This window comes from Delphinus delphis, chromosome 13 (assembly GCF_949987515.2).
Source record: "Delphinus delphis chromosome 13, mDelDel1.2, whole genome shotgun sequence".
In the NCBI taxonomy this organism is placed as follows: Eukaryota; Metazoa; Chordata; class Mammalia; order Artiodactyla; family Delphinidae; genus Delphinus; species Delphinus delphis.
The window spans coordinates 17891851-17911536 of NC_082695.1; the positions used below are offsets into that span (position 1 = coordinate 17891851).

Sequence of the window (19686 nt, forward strand, 5' to 3'; positions counted from 1 at the left end):
ATCTTGTGGCGGATGCTGACCCAGAAGGAAAGGGAGGAAAAAAACTGCTTCTGAGTCAGCCTTGTTATCACAGGGTTTTAATGAGGAGACAACATGAAATCCCGTCTCTCTGGGCGCTCAGAGCTTCCGGGGGGTGTTTGCTGGGGGTTCGGCTCTTTTTTTTGGCTGGAGAAAAGCTGCTGGTTTTGTACTGCTTCCTCTGGCTCTTCATGAACTGAAAGGATGTGCCCCGGGATCGGGGCCGATGACCGCGGTTTAAAGGAAAAAGAACATTCTCAATGGGCTGCATCAGGGCGGCCCGAGACCCCGCTGTCACTGCTCAGAGGACCCTGTCCTGGGGCAAGAGCGCTCCTCGCCCGCCGGGCTCCAGGTCTCACACGTGTGTTGGGACCCACGCGCTTCCTCACCAGCCTGGAAACACTCCCCGTGGCCCTGGCGGAGGAGGCGGCGGCGGCCCTCGCGGTCGGCGAAGCCGGTGGAGGTGCCTGAGGCTTGCTGGAGAGTTGGGGTCGGCACGGTCGGCAAGCGCCGTTTGTCCTTTAAACCTTCTGACGCGGTTGCTGGTTTGCTTTCAGAGGCGGAAGCGAGTTGGTATAGACAGGGAAGCCGAGCGGACTGGGAAGCAGGGGGGACAGCCCGAGGGGGGTGGGCCCTGCCCCGCCAAGAACTGACCCGCTCTCCCCGCTGTGGCCGGGCTCCCCTCTCTTCACGGCTCCCGGCCCTCAATTCCATGATTGGTTGTCATCCGAGAAGAAGATGCCTCTTTGCAAGGTCGCCTGAAACCATTTACAGCCTTTCTACACAAAGATTATAGTCACTTTTCTCTCCAAAACCTTAGGCTTTTCTATTTTATTTTAATTTCACTGTTACCCTCGATTATTGTCTTTTTTTAAATTGAGATGTTAGAGAAGCAGGAGATAGTTGTGCCTCATCTAAATTATTACAAAAGTGTAACAATAAACTTCCTCAAACTAAGATATTTTCCTCACATAAGGACACGTAAGGACACGTGTATGTTTTTTACTGAAATATTTTTTTAACCCTTCAGTTTGTAGAGAAATTGTTTCAGAGATATTGCATTGCAGCTTTGTAATTTATAGAGATCTCTAGACTCCTTATTCTTGCAATATTTTTACTTCTTTGATAAAAATGAGTCAGTTTATTTTAACTCCAAGATCAGGAAATAATCTTGAAACAAGATTACTAGTTATGACTGACTAACTTGGGCATCCTGGGAACAGACGCTAACTTGGTATTGTGAGTAAAGGCACCATTAGGATGAGAGCAGTCGGGGTGAATTGCTCACCGCTTACACATTGCACAGCATTTTAGCATTGGCAGGAGGGGCTGGTTTGATGATCTGACCACCTTCAGTTTCTGGATGTTTATTAAGATAAATCCTTAGTTTTCCTTTGCTTAATAGAAAATATCAACTCAGCATTTGAAGCCAACATTAATTTTTCAGTCCCCAAAATTCAGAGCAGTTGGATAACTCAAACCCTAATGTTCCTTGAAGGTTCATTACTTGTCGATCACAGTTTTTATTTCCACATGGGACACAGGAGCGCTGTCACCAACACTGCTGTGTGGATGCCTCTGGAACACGACTTCAGGACAAGAAACAGCGGCAAATACATGTAAAGACACGTGTGTGTGTGTGAGGGAGGGATCCTGCTGCCCTGAGACCTGGGAGCCCGAGGAGAGGACCTGGTGATGGACATGGACATGTCCAGAGACCGGAGGCTGGAGGAAGCCCAAGGGAAGGGAGGGGTGGGAACTCTTTCTCTGCAACCCCGTGGGGTGACTCTCCCCATCGCAAAACGAAGAAACCACTGACGCAAAGTGTGAACGATTCCCAGTCGACAGAGCTCATGGAGCTCAGGATTCTCATGTAGAAAAGGCACATATGTATTGTCCAGTGGCCACTGCCCGGGTAGGCGTTGTGTGCGTCCACGTGTGGGCCCCTAAACTGCCCACAGTGGGGAAGGCAGAAGCGCACCTTCACCCCAGAGAAACGTGCACTCGTCATTATCCACGTGGCTGAGGGCCAAGCTCTTTGGGTTCCAGTTTCCCCATTTGTAAAAGTTGGACTAGATCATGATGCTCAGCTCTGGCGCTGCCGTCTGGTCACCTGAGGGGCTTTGCAAAGCCCTGGGCTGAGCCACTCCGAGGCCGTGCAGTACAGGCATCACACGGATGCACTCTTGGTTTCCTGGGTGGTTGCTGTGCAGCCGGGCTTAGGAGCCGTGAAGCAGAGGACCATGGAAGACTCCCACCAGGCTGCTGGAGTTGTGGTCCACAACGTAACGGCCCCCGAATCCTCCCCTCACTGTGACCTGCGACCTGCCTCAGGAAGAAAGTGACGCTGGGTTTGCTGTTGTGGTTTAAGTGAAGAGCAGCAAGTTCCCACTAAGCTTTCGACTGTGTGTCGGGTTGTCCTTCTGGGCCTTTTGACGCCACCTTCTCCGTAAGGTACATCAGATGCGCTCAGCAACCTCATTCTTCAGGGATGCCTGGAGATTTAGGGAGCTGTGTTTGAAGAAGAAGACAAGCCCTTTTAAAGTCTGTCTGGCAGCCCTAGGCAGAGGTGGGCCTTGGGTGTGGGATTCTGCATTTCATGGACTCGGCGTTCCGGGCGCAGGCCCTGGTGCCAAGGTTGGTGCTGGGCCTGCAGCTGGGAGGGCTGAGAGCTCAGCCCCCCCGAGCAGGGGCTGCTTTTACTGACTGCATTTGTGAAGCACCTCCTGGGCCTTGAAGAGGGTGGTGGCGAGTCCCCAGAGGAAGGAGCTGCTTGGTTAAGGCGGCTCAGAGGCCAGCACTTGCTGTGTTAACGGCCCTTAACGGCAGGTGGCATGTGGTACGCGCTGAGTTCAGGGAAGTGGCGAGACTTGCTGTGGGTGGAGTGGAGCCCGTGGGGCGTGGAAGGGCCACTCCGCCTCCTCGGTCCTGCTGTCGGTGTCTGGTTCCTACCTTCTGCTGGAGGAGGACTTCAGGTCACGCAAGGCTCGGCTGCTCGTGTGGGCCCTTGCTCTCCTGCCAGGTCTTGCCCTCCAGAACCCGCTAGAACTTAGAGGCTGGGTGTCCACTCGTGCTCAAGATGGCATATCGAAATAGGTGGTTTTGGTTTCCACACCATGTTGGCATCTCTTCAGGTGAAAACTACTTTAAAGCACAACAGGTTGCTACCTGCCCGAAGCACCCCCAGTGCCTGCCTCTTGCTGGTTAACATGGGATGCTTCATACCCAGAGCAGCTCCTCGGTGTGGACCGCACACCTGCGGGGGTTCTGCTGACCCTGACGGTGGTCGTGAGCCCCTAGGAGAGTGGAGCGCTGCTCAACGTGGGAACTTCCTACGCGAGGCTCCCACCCCAGGTCACAGCAGGAAGGAGCGCGATGTTGCCGGGCCCGAGTGAGTTCTCAGACATCCTGGCAGGATGGATGTTCCTGGGAATTGGCGTCTGAGTATAGCAAGGGGTAGGAAATGGGGTGGAACTCAGAAATAGACCATGAGATTCCTGCCCCAAAACACAGTACTCGTAGGCAGCAGGGCCCTCCCCGGAAGCGAGCAATTAGGGTGTGGAGTAGATGAGAACAGGAGGGAACTGCTGTTGTATCCCATCCTGACCTGTGGTGACTCCCTCGTCCTCCTCAAATCCAGCATTGACCTTGGCACGTCACTGTGAGGTTCTTATTACAGGGACCCGAAGACTTTGCATCTGTTGCCGTAAACGCGGCCCTGTGGCTCGCTTCACAGAGAAGCGCACACCTGGCTCCCCCTGGAAATTGGGTTCTCCGCTTCTGATCTGGTTATGAAGGTAGTGTTTTTATTCTGGTGGTTTTCTTTTGTGTGTGTGTGTGTGTGTAACACAAACCACAGTGAAACACTAGAGCGGCTACTGGGTGTTCCTGGACCAGCCCGAGTTTCCTCCTGGGCGGGCGAGTGGCCGGCACTCTGATTGCACAGCCCGCAGAGGGTAGACAGGGCTGAGCCGCACGGGGTCACAGTCGTCCTGGTCAGTCTGTTCCAGGCTTGTCACTCAGGCGCCTTTTTATTAACACTGAATTCACTTTATTTTGTGCTTTCCGAAGCTGATTGATTCCCCCAAATGAACATAACCCCAGCTATTCACAGCCAAGGTGGAGGTTTCCCACGGGACCGAATTTCCCGGCAGGTCGCAGAACCAGACCGCTCTGGTGACCGGGGAGGCGGGGATCGCGCATCCCACCTGGGGAGGCTGACCCGGAGTCCGGCCGAGGGAAGTCCAACGTAGAGGCAGCTGAGAGCATGACCCTTGTGAGTCGTGGGAAACAGGCCCTCAGCTCTGGGTTCTGGTGCTTCCTGGAGCTGGTCCAGGGGCTCAGCTTTTCAGCCGACTTCAGAATTTCTCCAGTCGGGAAGGAACTGAGAATGGGGTTCCGGGAGGCCCCATTTTGTGATGCGCAGCGCCCACCCGGAGTGGTGACAGGCCCGGTGAGCCGCCGTGGCAGCCTGGGTGCTTTAAGGCATCTCACGGAGCCGCCACGTGTCCCTGGGCCCCACCCCCTCCGTTCAGTGGCCGGGCCCCCGGGGAAGCCTCCCGAAGCCTCGGGGTAACGCTGGAGGTCTCCCCACCACCGCCTGTCAAGCTGCCCTCAAAAAAGATCGGTGCCCACGGTGGGCAGAGAGCACTGTCACCTAGGAGACTCTGGAACTCAGGTCACAAACGTGGAACCAGCCTTGATCTGACAGTCGGGCTAACAAAGCCAGTTCTCCGTGGCTTCCCTCCTCACCCAAGCTTTCTGGATGAGCCCGGGCACCTTTTCCAGGTTCACCTGCAAACAGGTGGCCAGAGCTCTCGCTGCAGAGTCTGTGGAAGCCGGGGACGAGGCCCGTCCCAGGAGGGCTCACGGGCAGCCTGTGAAACTTTCTCCCCATCATCTTAACTGTTAGATTCTCCAACAAGCCTGTTTATCGAGAAATTTAAAATAGATCTCTATTGAGTCTGCCCATCTCTAGGATCTTAAAGCATTACCTTTTGACCTGTTATGCAAATGGCAAAACATTCCAAGTGTCTTTTCCTTCACTCCAGTCAAACCTGCTAGAATTGGCAGGCACGTTATTCTCTGTTGACACCACTGCAGCCAGGAAGTTCAGTGCGGTGTGCTCGGCCCCCTCCTCTCTGCCATGTCCTCCGCTGTGCTGTGCTGTGTCCCCTGTAGCACGTGGGGGACCCCGCAGAGGGGGCAGGGCTGCAGGGGCGATCGGAGGAGGCGGCGGCTGCAGAAACGGAGCTCTGAGCTCTTCCCGGGTCTCTACACTCAGAAAGGAAATTCAAGGGCAACAGCCGAGTGCTGGGTCACTGGCACCGCCCCTGGGGTGTCGCTGCAGCTCCACACCCGCCCCCATAATGGCACCGACAGTGGGGAACAGGCCTCGGTTTACGGATGCGGTGTTCCAGGTTAAGAGTGTAAACAGTGTATTGTATAGCTACGGGGGTTAGTTTAAATGTATTTTGTATATACGGCTTTTATAAATCTGTTAAGATTCGCCTTAAATTACAAAACAAACAAACAAAAAGACAGAGAAGGGAGGTGTTAGGGACTCGTTAGCCCGTAAATAAGACTGAGATACAATTAAAGAATTGAAAGGAAACTTAAAGGAATCTCTTCTTTTCACAAAAAGATTGAATACTTTTGCTGTATCCATCCCCCTCTCCATTCATATTGCCTTGGGTACCACCAGCAGCACAGGGCCAATATTTGGGGAACCACTGATTTGGTCAACATGGGCATTCTGAGAACTTTCAGTTCTTGATCCACTTTTTCTTAAATAACAACCTTGGCATTGGCTGGAGGGCATTTGTAGTGAGTAATTAACTTATAGTCCGCAGCTAGTCAAATTTCAGCCCTTCTTTCAATTCTTTCTACAGCATTAACTGCACAAAATTACCCCGGTTGAGGCTCTGTGTCCTGTTTTCAACAGTTCTCACTTTTCCTATTCACCTTTGAGCAGAGGTGCTAATTAGCAGGGGAGTGACCTCAAAGAGGTCAACTGCAGGGAAGAGGAGGGGAAAGCTTTGATAATACAAAGCACCGGGGCTCCAGCTCTGCCCCCCGCATTCCTGAGCGCTGAATCAACTCACCACGCCTTTATTAAACACCTGCTGTGTGCCCAGTACAAGCATGGAGCTGGCGGGATATTTTAAAAGGTGGGGAAACAGAATTGAGAGTATCTATCTTTGAGTGCATGTGATTCTGTGGGGCTGACACTACTTAAATACTAAGCAATTAATGAGAGACTAATTTTAGAAGACTATAGAAGTCACATTTGAGAGCACATGTGGTAACTCAAGGAAAGTAATCATCGGCTTCTGATTGTGACTGAGCTCCCACATAACTACCACAGGATGAGAATATTCCGGCCCTACAGACTTGAGTATTCTGGTTCCAAGGACAGTCGGGAATTAGTTAACTGCGTCATTCTGATCTGAAATGCTCAAGAAGTCTGCAGACTCCGCATTTGACTGGGCACACAGCAGGTGTTTAATAAATGCTTGGTGAGTTGATGTAGCTCTCAGGAATGCGGGGCGGGGGGCAAAGCTGGAGCCCAGTTCTGCATACAGTTTTCCCCCTGCTATTCAAAAGTAGAGCGTTCCAATGAAAGCTTTCCTAAACTGAAGTGGCATAAAGAGAAGTAATTACCTGAGGACATGTCTTGCTAATAAAAGAAATAAAATAAATGGAGGTAAAGCACAGATGCTCATAGACACAGTTCAAAGCTAATGGCAGCTTGAATCTGAAAAAGAATGTATATATAGGTATAACTGAATCACTTTTCTGTACAGCGGAAATTAACACAACATTGTAAATCAGTTATACTTCAATAAAATCAATTGAAAAAAAAAAGCTAATGGCAGCTTGATGCTGAGGTGCTGAGTGTAGTTCCCGGGAAAGGGGCTTGGTGGCGCTACTCTCGCTGCTTGGGGCAGGTGCTGCCTCTGTAAAATAAGCGTTGGATGCTATTTTCGCTTTTCCCTTTTTTCGTAAAAGTGAAAATCCTCTTCGGATTTCTTCTGGCGAGCAAAACCAGGTACTAATGTAGGTCTTTCGTAAAAGCGAAGTGCAGTAAAGCAAACTTTTGAAAAAGTAGGGGCTACCTGTATTATTAAATATATCTTCCTCCTCCTCCCTATTCAACTCAACCCAGAAGCCCTGACATCTGTTGGCATCTGTCAAAATGACTGTTTTCTACCAAATTTTGGTTCCCCCATTTTTTCCCCCTCCTTTTGCCAGTTGACTGAACAGCCTTGGAGGTAGCTTTATCTGTGACAGAATTCAGTTCTTGATCTTTCAAAGGACACAGGATCACTTCCCTTTATCACATCATTATGCTTTGTACCCACCATCTTCCTGCTCAAGCAGCAGGAAAGCCCCGCAAAGGCCCAGTGTGGCCTGAGCCCAAAGCCTAGACTCTGCTGCTAGAGCTGCACGTCCTTCCAGAGGGGTTAGGGAATGGGGACCTGCATTTCTCCCATCATTTCCTTACCTTTCTTGCTTCCTTCCTGGCAGGTTTTCCAATGCATTCTCTTACTATGGATTAGTTCTGCTCACCACTGAGCTCTTCCAGGCAGGAGATGTCTGCAGCAGTGAGTATCAACAGCCCTTTCGCAGTTAACACCGTCCTCTCCCGCCCCTCCCCACTTCCAACACACGAGGTCATACACACACACACCCCAGCCCAGGTTCTGCCCTCACAGGGCCTGGCCTTGCACAAACTCCAGGGAGAAAGTTTCTGCAAAATCTGAGCATGAAAGAGCTGGGTTGTGGTTTCCAAGGCGCTCTGTAGAAACCTGGACCTTCTTGTCACGGTAGACCTGACATTAGAGCAGAATCACATCTTATGTCCCCTAAAGAGGTCCATGAAGTACAGCCCTGAGTTTTATGGCTGTGACCCTGTGTAGCCATCCTCTGCGTGTGCATCAAGTCTGAGCATCAGGTTGGAGCTCGATCCTGGCCACACGACAGAATCACCTGGGGGAGCTTTTCCACAAAGGCAGTGCCATTTAAACAATGCCCAGGCCAATTTAATCAGCGGCTTTGGGGGTAGGGCCCAGGCATGAGTGGGTTTGAAAAGCTCCCTAGGTGATTCTGTTGTAGAGCTGGAGGTGGAAGGCAATGGACAAAAGGAATGAATAAAGAGCAAAGTCTCTACACAGATGTCTGGACTTCAAACCAATCTGTCTTTAAGGGAATATTAGATTCCTAGCATTGAACCCGGGATGGGGGATAAAGGGATCAAGTTCTTGCCTGTTTGCGGGATTTGTCCAATTATCTTTTTCATATGAAGCCTCTATAATCTGAGTTAATAGTTTTGTTTATTGGTATAAGGATTTAATAATATAGCGGAATCACATCTCGCTGGGAGGTGTGGGAGAGCCTTAACCGCCCTGAGAAGCAGTTCAGTTATAAATTCTGGCTTTGGTATTGATTGAGCCTAAATCCTTTGCCTCTGTGGCCGAATACTGTGTGCCTGACACACAGTGAGGCCAAACAAACTGAAACCATCGTAGTTTGGAGCAGAGAAAGGTTTATGGCAGGGCTGAGCAAGGAGGACGGGTGACTTGTGCTCAAAAACCCTGAACTCCCCGATGGTTTGGCGGGGGGGGAGAAGTTTTTAGAGGCAGAATTTGGTGGGGGGGATGGCCACAGGGTATGTGACTTTCTTCTGCTTCGTTGGTGGTGAGGGAACAGGGTGATGTTCCAGGAATCTTGTGCTCAGCCTGAAGTTACCATCCTCAACCTGGGTGAGGGCCTTAGTTCCTGCAGAAGAACTCAAAGATATTGTTATGTATATTCCTTGAGGAGGAACCAGGACTCTGCCCCAAGTCTGCACTATTGTTTCTTGACAGCTCCTCCCCTTTCTCTGCATCCCCTCCCTTCCCTGATTAGCAACTGTTTGAACCTGCCCTTTGGAACTCAGGGAAGGTCTAGGAGGCTTGAATGAAGCCTATTTCCTACAAGCAAGAAAGGGGGAGCATGGAAAGGATTCGTACTCAGGATTTGCCTGCTTGGTTTCACCGTAACAGTGGACCTGCTTAAGCAAAGCAGAGGATCCATTGGGATGTTATAGAGGAAGGGTTGGCAGAGTTTTTCTATAAACAGCCAGATAGTAAATACTTTAGGCTCTGGGGGCCAAACGGCTCTGCCATTGTAGCAGAAAAGCAGCTATGGATAATATGTAAACAAGCGAGCCTTGCTTGTGTTCCAAGGAAACCTTTTTTTTTATTTTGGCCACGCAGCACGGCTTGTGGGATCTTAGTTCCCCAGCCAGGGATCGAACCCGGGCCCTCGGCAGTGAGAGCGCGAAGTCCTAACCACTGGACCTCCAGGGACTTCCCACCGAGGAAATCTTTTTTACGACCACAAATTTGAATTTCATGTCATTTTTATGTCATGAAATGTTATTCTTCTTTTGATTTTAAAAATCATTAAAAAATGTAAAAACCATTCTTAGCCTGCTGGCCAGGCAGAAACAGGCAGGGGACCAGATTTGGCCTGCAGGCGGTCGTTTGCCACCCCGTGTTAAAAGCTCACTCTTGGGCTTCCCTGGTGGCGCAGTGGTTGAGAGTCCGCCTGCCAATGCAGGGGACACGGGTTCGTGCCCCGGTCCGGGAAGATCCCACGTGCCGCGGAGCGGCTGGACCCGTGAGCCATGGCCGCTGAGCCTGCGCGTCCGGAGCCTGTGCCCCGCAATGGGAGAGGCCACAACAGTGAGAGGCCCGTGTACCACAAAAAAAAAAAACAAAAAAAACTCACTGTTACACCTGGGTGGGAAAGTGATAGGGAAGGAGCAGTGGATTGTGTTATGAGAGGAACTCTGAACTTAGGGCCCCCAGATCTTTTATACCAGATAATAAGCCTGCCAGCTCTTTGTTCTGCAGAAAGATGCTCTATCTTCAAAGGCCATAAGGAAACCTGCCCTTTGCACCAAAGGGAGATCCTCTCTATCTTTCAAGGCTGTTTGCTAAACTAAAATCCTTGAAAATATAGTCCAGAACAAAGGCAGTCAGTGCCTCTGCTTATAAAACAGGCAGAGAACATGAGAGACCCATGGGGAACTGTCTGCTAACACCAGTAAGAGGTTACAGTTGGTTCAAAGGAGAATTCAAAACACACATGTATGTAGGCGATCAGAAAAGCTGAAATGGATTTACACTTAGAGGCAAAAATTGGCAGTGTGCATAAGGCAATAGTCAATCGCATCACCACCAGACACCGCTTGCATTTTTATACACAAGAATCATCTGCACTGGTATTCTATAATGCGAAGTTGTGAAAGAGCTTAAAGATCATGAAAGCTGAGATAACCTATAAGGGTTCACAAGACAGGACATTTTGCCCATTTCAAAGTCTTTGACTCTGTTTCCTAACAAATGATTTGGGGGAAAAAAGATAAAGCAAGGTAAGGGAGGTCAGGAGTGTGGAGCAGAGTAAGTGGCCGTGGGCAAGTCAGAGCTTTAAGTGGGGTGGTCAGGATGGCTTCAGTGAGAAGGTGAGATTTAAAGAAAGACTCGAAAGGGGTGAGGAAATTAGTCATGGGGATATATAAAGTGCAATGGAGGACGAGAGCAGCCAGTGCAAAGGTCCTGAGGCAGGAACATGCCTTGTGTATTGAAGGGACAGCAAGGAGACCAGTGTGGCTGGAGTAGTATGAGCAGAGCGAGGGAGAGAGAGGTGCGATCGAGGAAGCAATGGGGGCCAGATAATATAGGTGGGGGTCGTTGGGGCCACCCTAGAGCCTGTCTGCCACAAAAGCACCTCGTATGTGCCAGTTCTGGGCTAAGCACATTCATATGCACAACCTGCTTTCAGTGTCTCCACCGCCTTGCCCCAGGGTTTATTAGCCCCAGGATTATGAGGAACCTGGGGCTTAAAGAGATGAAGCTCTAACACTGCTGGTTGGGATTCACACCTGAGTCTGTCTGAGTCCTGAGCCCATGCTCCTTCCCTGGCATCCCAACCAAATCATACCCAGGGAAGGTGTGGAGAGCAGGAGGCTGCACCCCAAGACTGCGCATGCCTCTTGCTCTTTTTCTCTCTCTCTCTCCACCTTCCAGTCTCCAGCCGGAAGAAGGCAGTAGAGGCAAAATGCAGCCTGGCCTGTGAGTACCTGAGTGAGGAGGATTACATGGACCTGCTGTGGACTACCCTGTCTGAGTTCCCAGGTGAGGGACCTGTGCCACGTGGGCTGGGGCAGGGCCTCCTGGGAATGCGGCTTTACCTGGTGCCGCCTGGAAGCAAATCCCATTTCTTTTTTTTTTTTTGCGGTACGCGGGCCTCTCACTGTCGCGGCCTCTCCCGTTGCGGAGCACAGGCTCCGGACGCGCGCAGGCTCAGCGGCCATGGCTCACGGGCCCAGCCGCTCCGCGGCTTGTGGGATCTTCCCGGACCGGGGCACGAACCCGTGTCCCCTGCAGTGGCAGGCGGACTCTCAACCACTGCGCCACCAGGGAAGCCCGCAAATCCCACTTCTAAGGGAAGCTGGGGATTTGTTTTCAACCCTTAGCTACAAGTTGGCAAGAACTGTGAAGAGGCTGACATTTTACTCTATTTGAAGGCTAACAAGTTAAGCTGCCCAGCTTCACACACACACACACACACACACACACACACACACACACACACACACACACACACACACACACACACACACACACCGGCAGAAGACACAAGACCCCTGGGTCAGAGACAAAAGACCATTACTCACGGCACAGCAGGCAGCCTGAGTAGTATGTTAGCGCTGGCTCCTCTTGCCCTCAAGTCCCCTGGGGATGATGAGGATGGGTCCGGGTGAATCTTACACGTGCAATGGATTTGCAACACAGCTCGGGCATCTCACACTTCAGGAACCCAAATCTTTTATAATGGGCTGCCGGAAACCTGCTCAGCCTTTGCCTTGGAGAGAGACATCATCTTTACTACATTGGGCAGTAAACAGACCTTCCCCTTGCTCTAGAAGGAGGCAGTATCTCTGTCTTCCAAGGCTGTTGGCTCTACAAACAACCTTGGAATGCTAGCCTGGAACCAAAGGGCAGCTAGGGCCTCCGCTCACAAGCTGTGCAGAAATACAAGAGACCCGTGGAGAATTGTTCCCCAACACCAGTCACACTGGAAAGGATTGGTGGGGTGTTAAAAAGCCAAACCTGTACATGAAGCAAAGGTGATCTATCTTTTTCCTTTAAGAAATAGTATTATTACAACAATAATAATATCTGGTATTTACTGATTGCTCACTGTATATATATCAGGCACTGTGCTAAATAGTTTACAGGTATGGTCTCATTTCATCTTGTGAAGTAGTATCATTCCCATTTCACATCTGAAGGAACTGAGGATTGGAGAGGTGTAGCAAAAATGGTTCCTGCCAGTTGCAGCTGCCGATTTCTGCATCTCTGTGCTGAGGGCTATCTCAAGAGGAATTGAAAGCCTCAGTGACTAGAAGCAAGAAAGGTGGCTGCAGGTGCCAGGGAGTTAACACCTGGGAACAGCCTTCAACCAGTGTATAAATACCCCAATTTCCTCACCTATCAGGTAGAATTCTAAGGTGCACGTTCCACACTGACTCCCAGAGCCCTCCAGTGGAATCCAGTAGGAATTTCCCATGGTGGTAACTTGCTTGATATGCACCCTTATTAGTTGCGTCCCTTCCCCGTTTCACTTCTCCACTCTCCTACTGGTGCCTCCTTGGATGACCTCCCAGGTAAACACCTTGCACTCGGACCCTTGTCCTGGGGTCTGCTTCTGCGAAAACCCAACTAAGACACTGTGTCCTACAGCTGGCAGAGCTAAGACCTGTGTTCCCACCCCAGAGCCCAGAGTCCACTCCTATACTACATTGTCTATCTTTCCCACATAGCTTAGCAGGTAACATTAAAGCCTCTGGAGTTAAACCCAGCATTGCCAGCTGCCATTTTCGGGACTTCAGGCATTCACCATTTCTATGATTTTACCTTTCTGAAACTCAGATTCTTCCTCCCTATTATTACATGTATTGTTTTGTTGTTTTGTTCACTGACACATCCCAAGCTCCTAGAACAGCTCCTGACACACAGTAGGTACTTAATGTATTGATTGAATAAAAGTGGGAAATGGGCTATTAGCATGCTTTGTAGAGGTTTTTTTTTTTAACTGAAGTCTAATTGATTTACAATATTGTGTTAGTTTCAAGTATACAGCAAAGTGATTTGGTTATTCATATATATATGTGTGTATGTCTATATTCTTTTCTTTATTCTCTTCCATTATAGTTTAGAGGTTTGTTTTGATGATTGAACAAGATAATAGATGTAAAAGTGCTTGGCCCAGATTTTATTATTATATTATTATGATTATCAAGCAATATGCTATACCACCTCTACTGAGGTAGAGAATGTTATTTTTATTTAGTCCTACTTCTCCAATGAAGAAATTGATGTTCAGGGAATTCCCTGGTAGTCCAGTGGTTAGGACTGCATGCTTCCACTGCAGGGGTCATGGGTTTGATTCCTGGTTGGGGAACTAAGATCCCACATGCTGCCGGGCATGGCCAAAAAAAAAAAAGGAAGATTGAGGTTCAGAGAAGGCAAGGGACTAACCTAAGACCACATGACAAGCTAGAGGCAAGATGAGGCCTTAGAACCTACGTGTTTCTGACGCCCAGCCCAGGTGTCTGCTGCCTGGTTTCAGTGAATGCCGCTATTCAGGCTCCCCTTGGTGCCTGTATTAGTTATCCATTGCCGTGTAACAAATTATTCCAAAATTTAGTGGCTTAACACAACACATATTTATTACAGTTTCTGTGAGTCAGGAACCTGGGCTTCCCTGGGTCCTCTCTTCAGTGTATTTCACAAGGCTGCAATGGAGGTGTTGGCCCAGGGTCTGTGGTCTCATCTGAAAGCTCAGCTGAGGCAGGATCTGCTTCATGCTCACTCCCCCGGTTGTTCCCCACTGCCTGTTGGCCGGAGACCACCTTCAGTTTCTTGCCAGGTGGCCTTCTCCATCAAGGCAAGTTCATGAGAAGAGCCAGGGAGAGGGCAAATGCCAGCAAGACAGACGTCAGTCTTGCATAAGCTTATCTCAGAAGTGACCTCCCTAGTGACATATGGATATATGTCTTTAAGACTGGCATAAATTGATTTTAAAAAGCTGTAATCCTAATCACTGACTAAGATTCACGGATATACCTTGCAGTAGACATAGAACTCAATACATTTTTTTCTTTTTTTAATAAATTTATTTATTTAATTTTTGGCTGTGTTGGGTCTTTGTTGCTGCACACGGGCTTTCTCTAGTGGCGAGCGGGGGCTACTCTTTGTTGCGGTGTGCGTGCTTCTCGTTGTGGTGGCTTCTCTTGTTGTGGAGCATGGGCTCTAGGTGCGTGGGCTTCAGTAGTTGCAGCGCACGGGCTCAGTAGTTGTGGCCAGCAGGCTCTAGAGCACAGGCTCAGTAGTTGTGGCGTGCCGGCTTAGTTGCTCCGCGGCATGTGGGATCTTCCCGGAGCAGGGCTCGAACCCGTGTCGCCTGCATTGGTGGGCGGATTCTTAACCACTGCACCACCAGGGAAGTCCCTCAAGGCATTTTAAGCAGTTTGTCAGCATCTAGTTACATTAATGACATTTATGGAAAGTATAATTTTAAGTGATTGCTTTTACGCTATTGTAAGTCTTTTTGTCATAAATATTGCTATAAAAACTTTTTTTTTTTTGGCCATGCCACGTGGCTTATGGGATCTTTGTTTGCCAACCAGGGATCGAACCCGGGCCCTCAGCAGTGAAAGCACAGAATTCTAACTGGACTGCCAGGGACTTCCCGATATAAAATTTTTTGACTCAAAAAAAGAAGTGACATCCCATCACTTCTGCCATATTCTAGTCATTAGAAGCGAGTCATGAGGTCCAGCCCACTCGCAAGAGGGGTGGATTACACAGCGTGCGGCACCAGGAGGTGGGGTTATTGGGGCTCGTGTCAGATGCTGCCTCCCATGGCTCCCCTGCTCCCTTGCAGGTGTCCTTGTGACCCTCTGGATTATCGACCGCCTGGGCCGCAAGAAGACCATGGCCCTGTGCTTCGTCATCTTCTCCCTCTGCAGCCTCCTGCTGTTTATTTGTGTTGGAAGGTAGGTCATGCACTCAGCTCTCTGGCCAGCAGGCTTACTTCTCAGCTCGCGGTCAGGTCTTTGTGCCTGCAGACTGTGGATTACACCCCCTGGGGTACCTGAAGGACCCCCCCCCAGCCCCTCACGAAGCCTGAGGCTCTTGGCTGCTTCATAACTGGACAACAGATTGGGCTCAAAGTTGGGGCCTCTGATGGGAGTGAGGGTAGGAGGGCACTTTGGTCCAAATTTTGCTCCGACACCGTTACATGTAGACTTTTGACATCATCTCCCAGTAAGATCATGCATATAGCTGTTTAATTCATATATGGGTTAAAAGTGTTCATTTGTTCCATGGCAATATTTCAAGGTCTTGTTTTATAATCCCCTTCTGGCATTTCTCCATTTTTTCCATCTATCAAGAGCCTCAAAATATGGAACTGGCCTGTGTTGATCTCCAAGAGGCCCCAGACCGAACCACAGATGAGAGATCTGTGAAAGGTCTGGAGATGTCGCTTAGATCCGGAAATGTTGATATTCAAAGACATTCTGGGAACAATGGAACAGAGGGCTGGAGATCACGATTATCCTCATAATACTGAAGAGAAGTTTCCTTTCCCTGGTTCAGCTGGTTCCTGGCTCAATTCCTGCCCCCACGAGGTCCTATCTAGACTTTTCATTATTTACATCACTTCACCCCAGCCGTGCCCCACCCTGGGCACCACCATCTCAGCCTGGAACTTTGGAGAATGATGAACTTATAAAAGCAGGTCTTCCGAGAGACCACTGGGATGCGTGTGTCTGCGTGCCTGCCTGATGGTGTGTTGGGTGAGGTGGGCTTTGCCAGTTTCTAGGGTGTCAATTCTACCTGGGCAGATAAAACTTTGCTGAAAGAAACTGTCAGAAAAAATACTTGCTCATCTGCTTTTTTTTTCTCTTCCTAGAAATATGCTCACTCTGTTACTCTTCATTGCAAGAGCGTTTATTTCTGGAGGCTTCCAAGCAGCCTATGTTTACACACCTGAGGTAGGAGGGATGCCTGGGAGCAGCCAGGGTGGGAAGGGGGCGGGTGTTTTCTCCGGAAACACCCAGCCTGGGCTCCTCTGAGTGAAATTTGTCCTTGAGTCTGAGTGGCGGCTGTGAAGGCCTTCATTATTTCAGGCTTTCGTTCAGTCATTGTTTTCTGCTTATAAAAACTTATGGTCGGTGTACAAGTTCCAAATGTTACAGAACTGTATAAAACCCCCAAACTAAAGGGCCTCACATTCTGCCTTCCTAGAGACCACCTTCTTGAATGGTTCAGTGTATATTCTTCCAGATTTTTTCCTAATTTATGTTAGTGCATGTATCAACTTGGGTAACTGAGCAACTGAGATGAGTTTAATAAAGGACGGATTACAGCGGTGTAGGATAGGGCTTAGGGAAACCAAAAAGTGATGGAGCAGCGCCCAGAGCTCACAATGAGGTGGAGGTGGCTGGGGACACAGCTACCACCCAAGGCCTGTGGGGTGAGGAGATGGGGTGTTACAGGGTCCCAGGAGGGAGCTGTGCAGAGAAAAGCTGTGACCTTTAGTTGAGGGACACGTGTGCCCTTAGGCAACCTAGACCGGAAGGAGCAGGAGAATAAATACCCTGGCCTCTCTCTCCCACCTCCCGCCCATCTCCCACTGTGGCTTCCCATTGGCAGAACCCAACCGTAAGGCAGAGAGCCTAGGAGCCCTTGGTGGTCCACAGTGGCCAGCCCCCAGGGCAGAGAATGAGGTGGGGAGGGGTAGAGAGAGGTTCTGGAGGGGAAGGTGGAAGACAAGGAACACAGGACATATGGACCTGCTTTGTTCGTTTTAATAGCTGCTGTACTATACTGTTCTGTACTGTACTATATGGTAATCTATATACTATATTATTAGGTACATTCCTTTACTATACTATATAATATATATGCTATATATCAATATTATATACTGTACTTTGTTATAGAATATATATACTTTATATTATATAATATACTTTATTATACTATATCATATATATTACATACTATACTATATTATATAGTATAGTTTGGGCAAATCATAATTTTGTAACAATTCTCCTACCAATGGATATTTGAATCATTTTCCAACTTTTCACTATTATAGTGTGGAGGTAAATAGCTTTACCTATCCTTGTGCACATGTGTGGTTTCTTTAGAATAAATAAGATGTGGAATTTCTGAATTAAAGCCTATAATAAACATTACAAACATTGAGAAAGATTGAAAAAAAAAATCATCCTCTAAAATGTTGCCTGAACTTACGCTCCATGCAACAGCGTCTCAGAGTGTCCATTTTCCCACACTCGGGGATTATGGGTTACTTGTTTTGTATTTATTTTATCTCATCTTATTTTAGATGGGGTCAAAGGGAGGGAGAGGATAGTATGTACCAGGTGCTGTGCCAGGGGAAGAAGCCATCTAGATTGTCCCTCAGGTCTGCACAGCACTCCAGAGCCCTCACTTTGAGTCATCATCCTGAGCCCTGCTCCCTTCACCCCACCTTCCAGGCCCAGCTCCAATGCTGCCTCCTCCAGGAAGCCCTCCAGGATCCACCCCCACCCAACTTCATTTTGCCCTCAGTGTCTGTGTGCCTCTTTGGTATTTTTAGTCATGCCACCTTGCTTGTGCCCCAGGGAGACTCCGACTAAGGCTCCCTATGGGCAGGGCCTGGGTCTCCTACTCTGTGACTCTCATCTGGCCTAGTGTACCCTCAACAAAGGCTTGTGGATTGGTTGCCGGAGCCTCCCAGAAGAGTACCAGGAGAAGGCTGCCTGCCCTGCAGCGACTGGGAGGCCCAAGGTCTACAAGGGCAAATACCAGGGCTCAGCAAACTACGACCCGCGGGCCATATCCAACCTGCTGCCTGTGTTTGGATAGCCCAAAAGCTAAGAATGGTTTTTATGTTTTTAAACGGTTGAAAGCAAAATCAAAAGGATATTTCTTGACATATGAAAATTATATGAAATTTAAATGTCAGTGTTCATTAATAAAGCTTTACTGGAACACGCCCCAGCCCTTCACGTGCTGCTGTCGTTGTCTACAACTGCTTTTGTGTTACAGGGGCAGAGCTGAGTAGTTGCCGGAGACCAGATGGTCCACAGAGCCCAAATTATTTACTCTGTGGCCCTTTAAGACAAACTTTGCTGACTCCTGGCTTAAAGTAATCCAGCTGGCTATTCCTAACAATGAAGAATTGGTTCAATAAATGAGGATTGATCCTAATGAGAGAATCCTGTGCAGCCAATAAAAATTATGCTACTGGCGAAGACCAAATATGGACATGGGAAATGTCTGCAGTCTTTTTCTAAGAGGAAAAATTCTTCAAAGCAGCATATACAGAAATATCTAGTGGGTGACATTATACCACCGCTAGGATTTGGTTTAGTGTAATTCAGGAGGGGAAGGAGGTGAGAGAGTATGATTGAAACTAACACAGGTCCTCTAGGCTTGGTCCTAGACGACTGATTACACAATTCTACTTTAGTCTGTGCTTGAAATTTCCATGATAGAAAGAAAGAAAAAATAGGAATTTAGTATTTATTCATTTATTCATTTGGATATAACCACCCAGGGCAGGGAGGACCCCCTTCCTAGGTTCCCACCCCCAGCTTGGCGTCTTGCCCTCCTCATCTGGTTGAGTTTCCTGTCCCCTTCGGGGTGAGACTCCCCACCCTGCCCTCCCACCCCTTCTTGGTATCACCAACCCCTGAGGGATTGACCCTAATTCAGGCCCACCTGCCCCCGGGGGCAGGGTGTGGGGCGGCGGTTGGGATTCCCATCATTCCCGAGCCAGAGAGGAGGGAGGGGCCTGCATTTTCTCAGTGCGGCCACTTTGGCGGCTGTGTTTCAGGTCTACCCCACGGCGACCCGAGCTCTGGGCCTGGGCACCTGCAGCGGCATGGCAAGGGTGGGTGCGCTCATCACCCCGTTCATTGCTCAGGTAGGTGTCACCCCAAATACAGAGGGGGTGGGCGTGACAAAAGCCATTGCGTGGCAGGCTGTCACTGTACCCTGAGCCTCTGCCCTGCCCTTGGTGTGCATTACCTGATCTCATCCTAGCAGCCCATCCTACGAAGAAGTATTGCTTGCAGATGAGAAAACTGAGGCTCAGAAGGGTCAAGGGACTTGTCCAAGGTCGCACAGCTGTGAAGTAGAGGAGCTGGGAATCAAACTCAGGTCTTTCCGATGATTTGGCCGAAAACAATTTGGATGAGAATAAACAGGCCACCATGCCTTAGTGGGAAACAAATGTCCCAGGCCCTGGTTTCTGAGTTGGTTGATTTGGTGTCGTTGCAGAATTTTGCAGCTCTTTGTGTCTTGAAGCATTTCTTTCCTTTTGGGGGGAGCTTGTTTGGGAATCGTTTTGCTTTTTTAATATCCAGTTCATTTTTTCCTGTTTTTATCACTTTTTAAAAATTGAGGTAAAAGTCACCTCCCATAAAATTAGCCATTTTAATTCAGGGAATTCCCTGGTGGTGAATGATTTGGGGAATTCCTTGGCTGTCCAGGGGTTAGGACTCCGCGCTTCCAATGCTGGGGCCCA

The 19686-nt window shown here is 49.2% G+C and overlaps 1 protein-coding gene across 1 annotated transcript in view; it reads left to right on the plus strand.

Annotated features, from left to right (window-relative positions):
* SVOP (SV2 related protein) overlaps positions 1 to 19686 on the plus strand; it is an 87241-nt gene that overhangs the window by 61051 nt on the left and 6504 nt on the right. The window contains exons 11-15 of the mRNA XM_060028245.1: positions 7549 to 7625; positions 11097 to 11204; positions 15022 to 15133; positions 16054 to 16135; positions 18994 to 19083. Of these exons, the coding sequence (XP_059884228.1) occupies positions 7549 to 7625; positions 11097 to 11204; positions 15022 to 15133; positions 16054 to 16135; positions 18994 to 19083 (469 nt within the window). The remainder of the gene's footprint in view (positions 1 to 7548; positions 7626 to 11096; positions 11205 to 15021; positions 15134 to 16053; positions 16136 to 18993; positions 19084 to 19686) is intronic.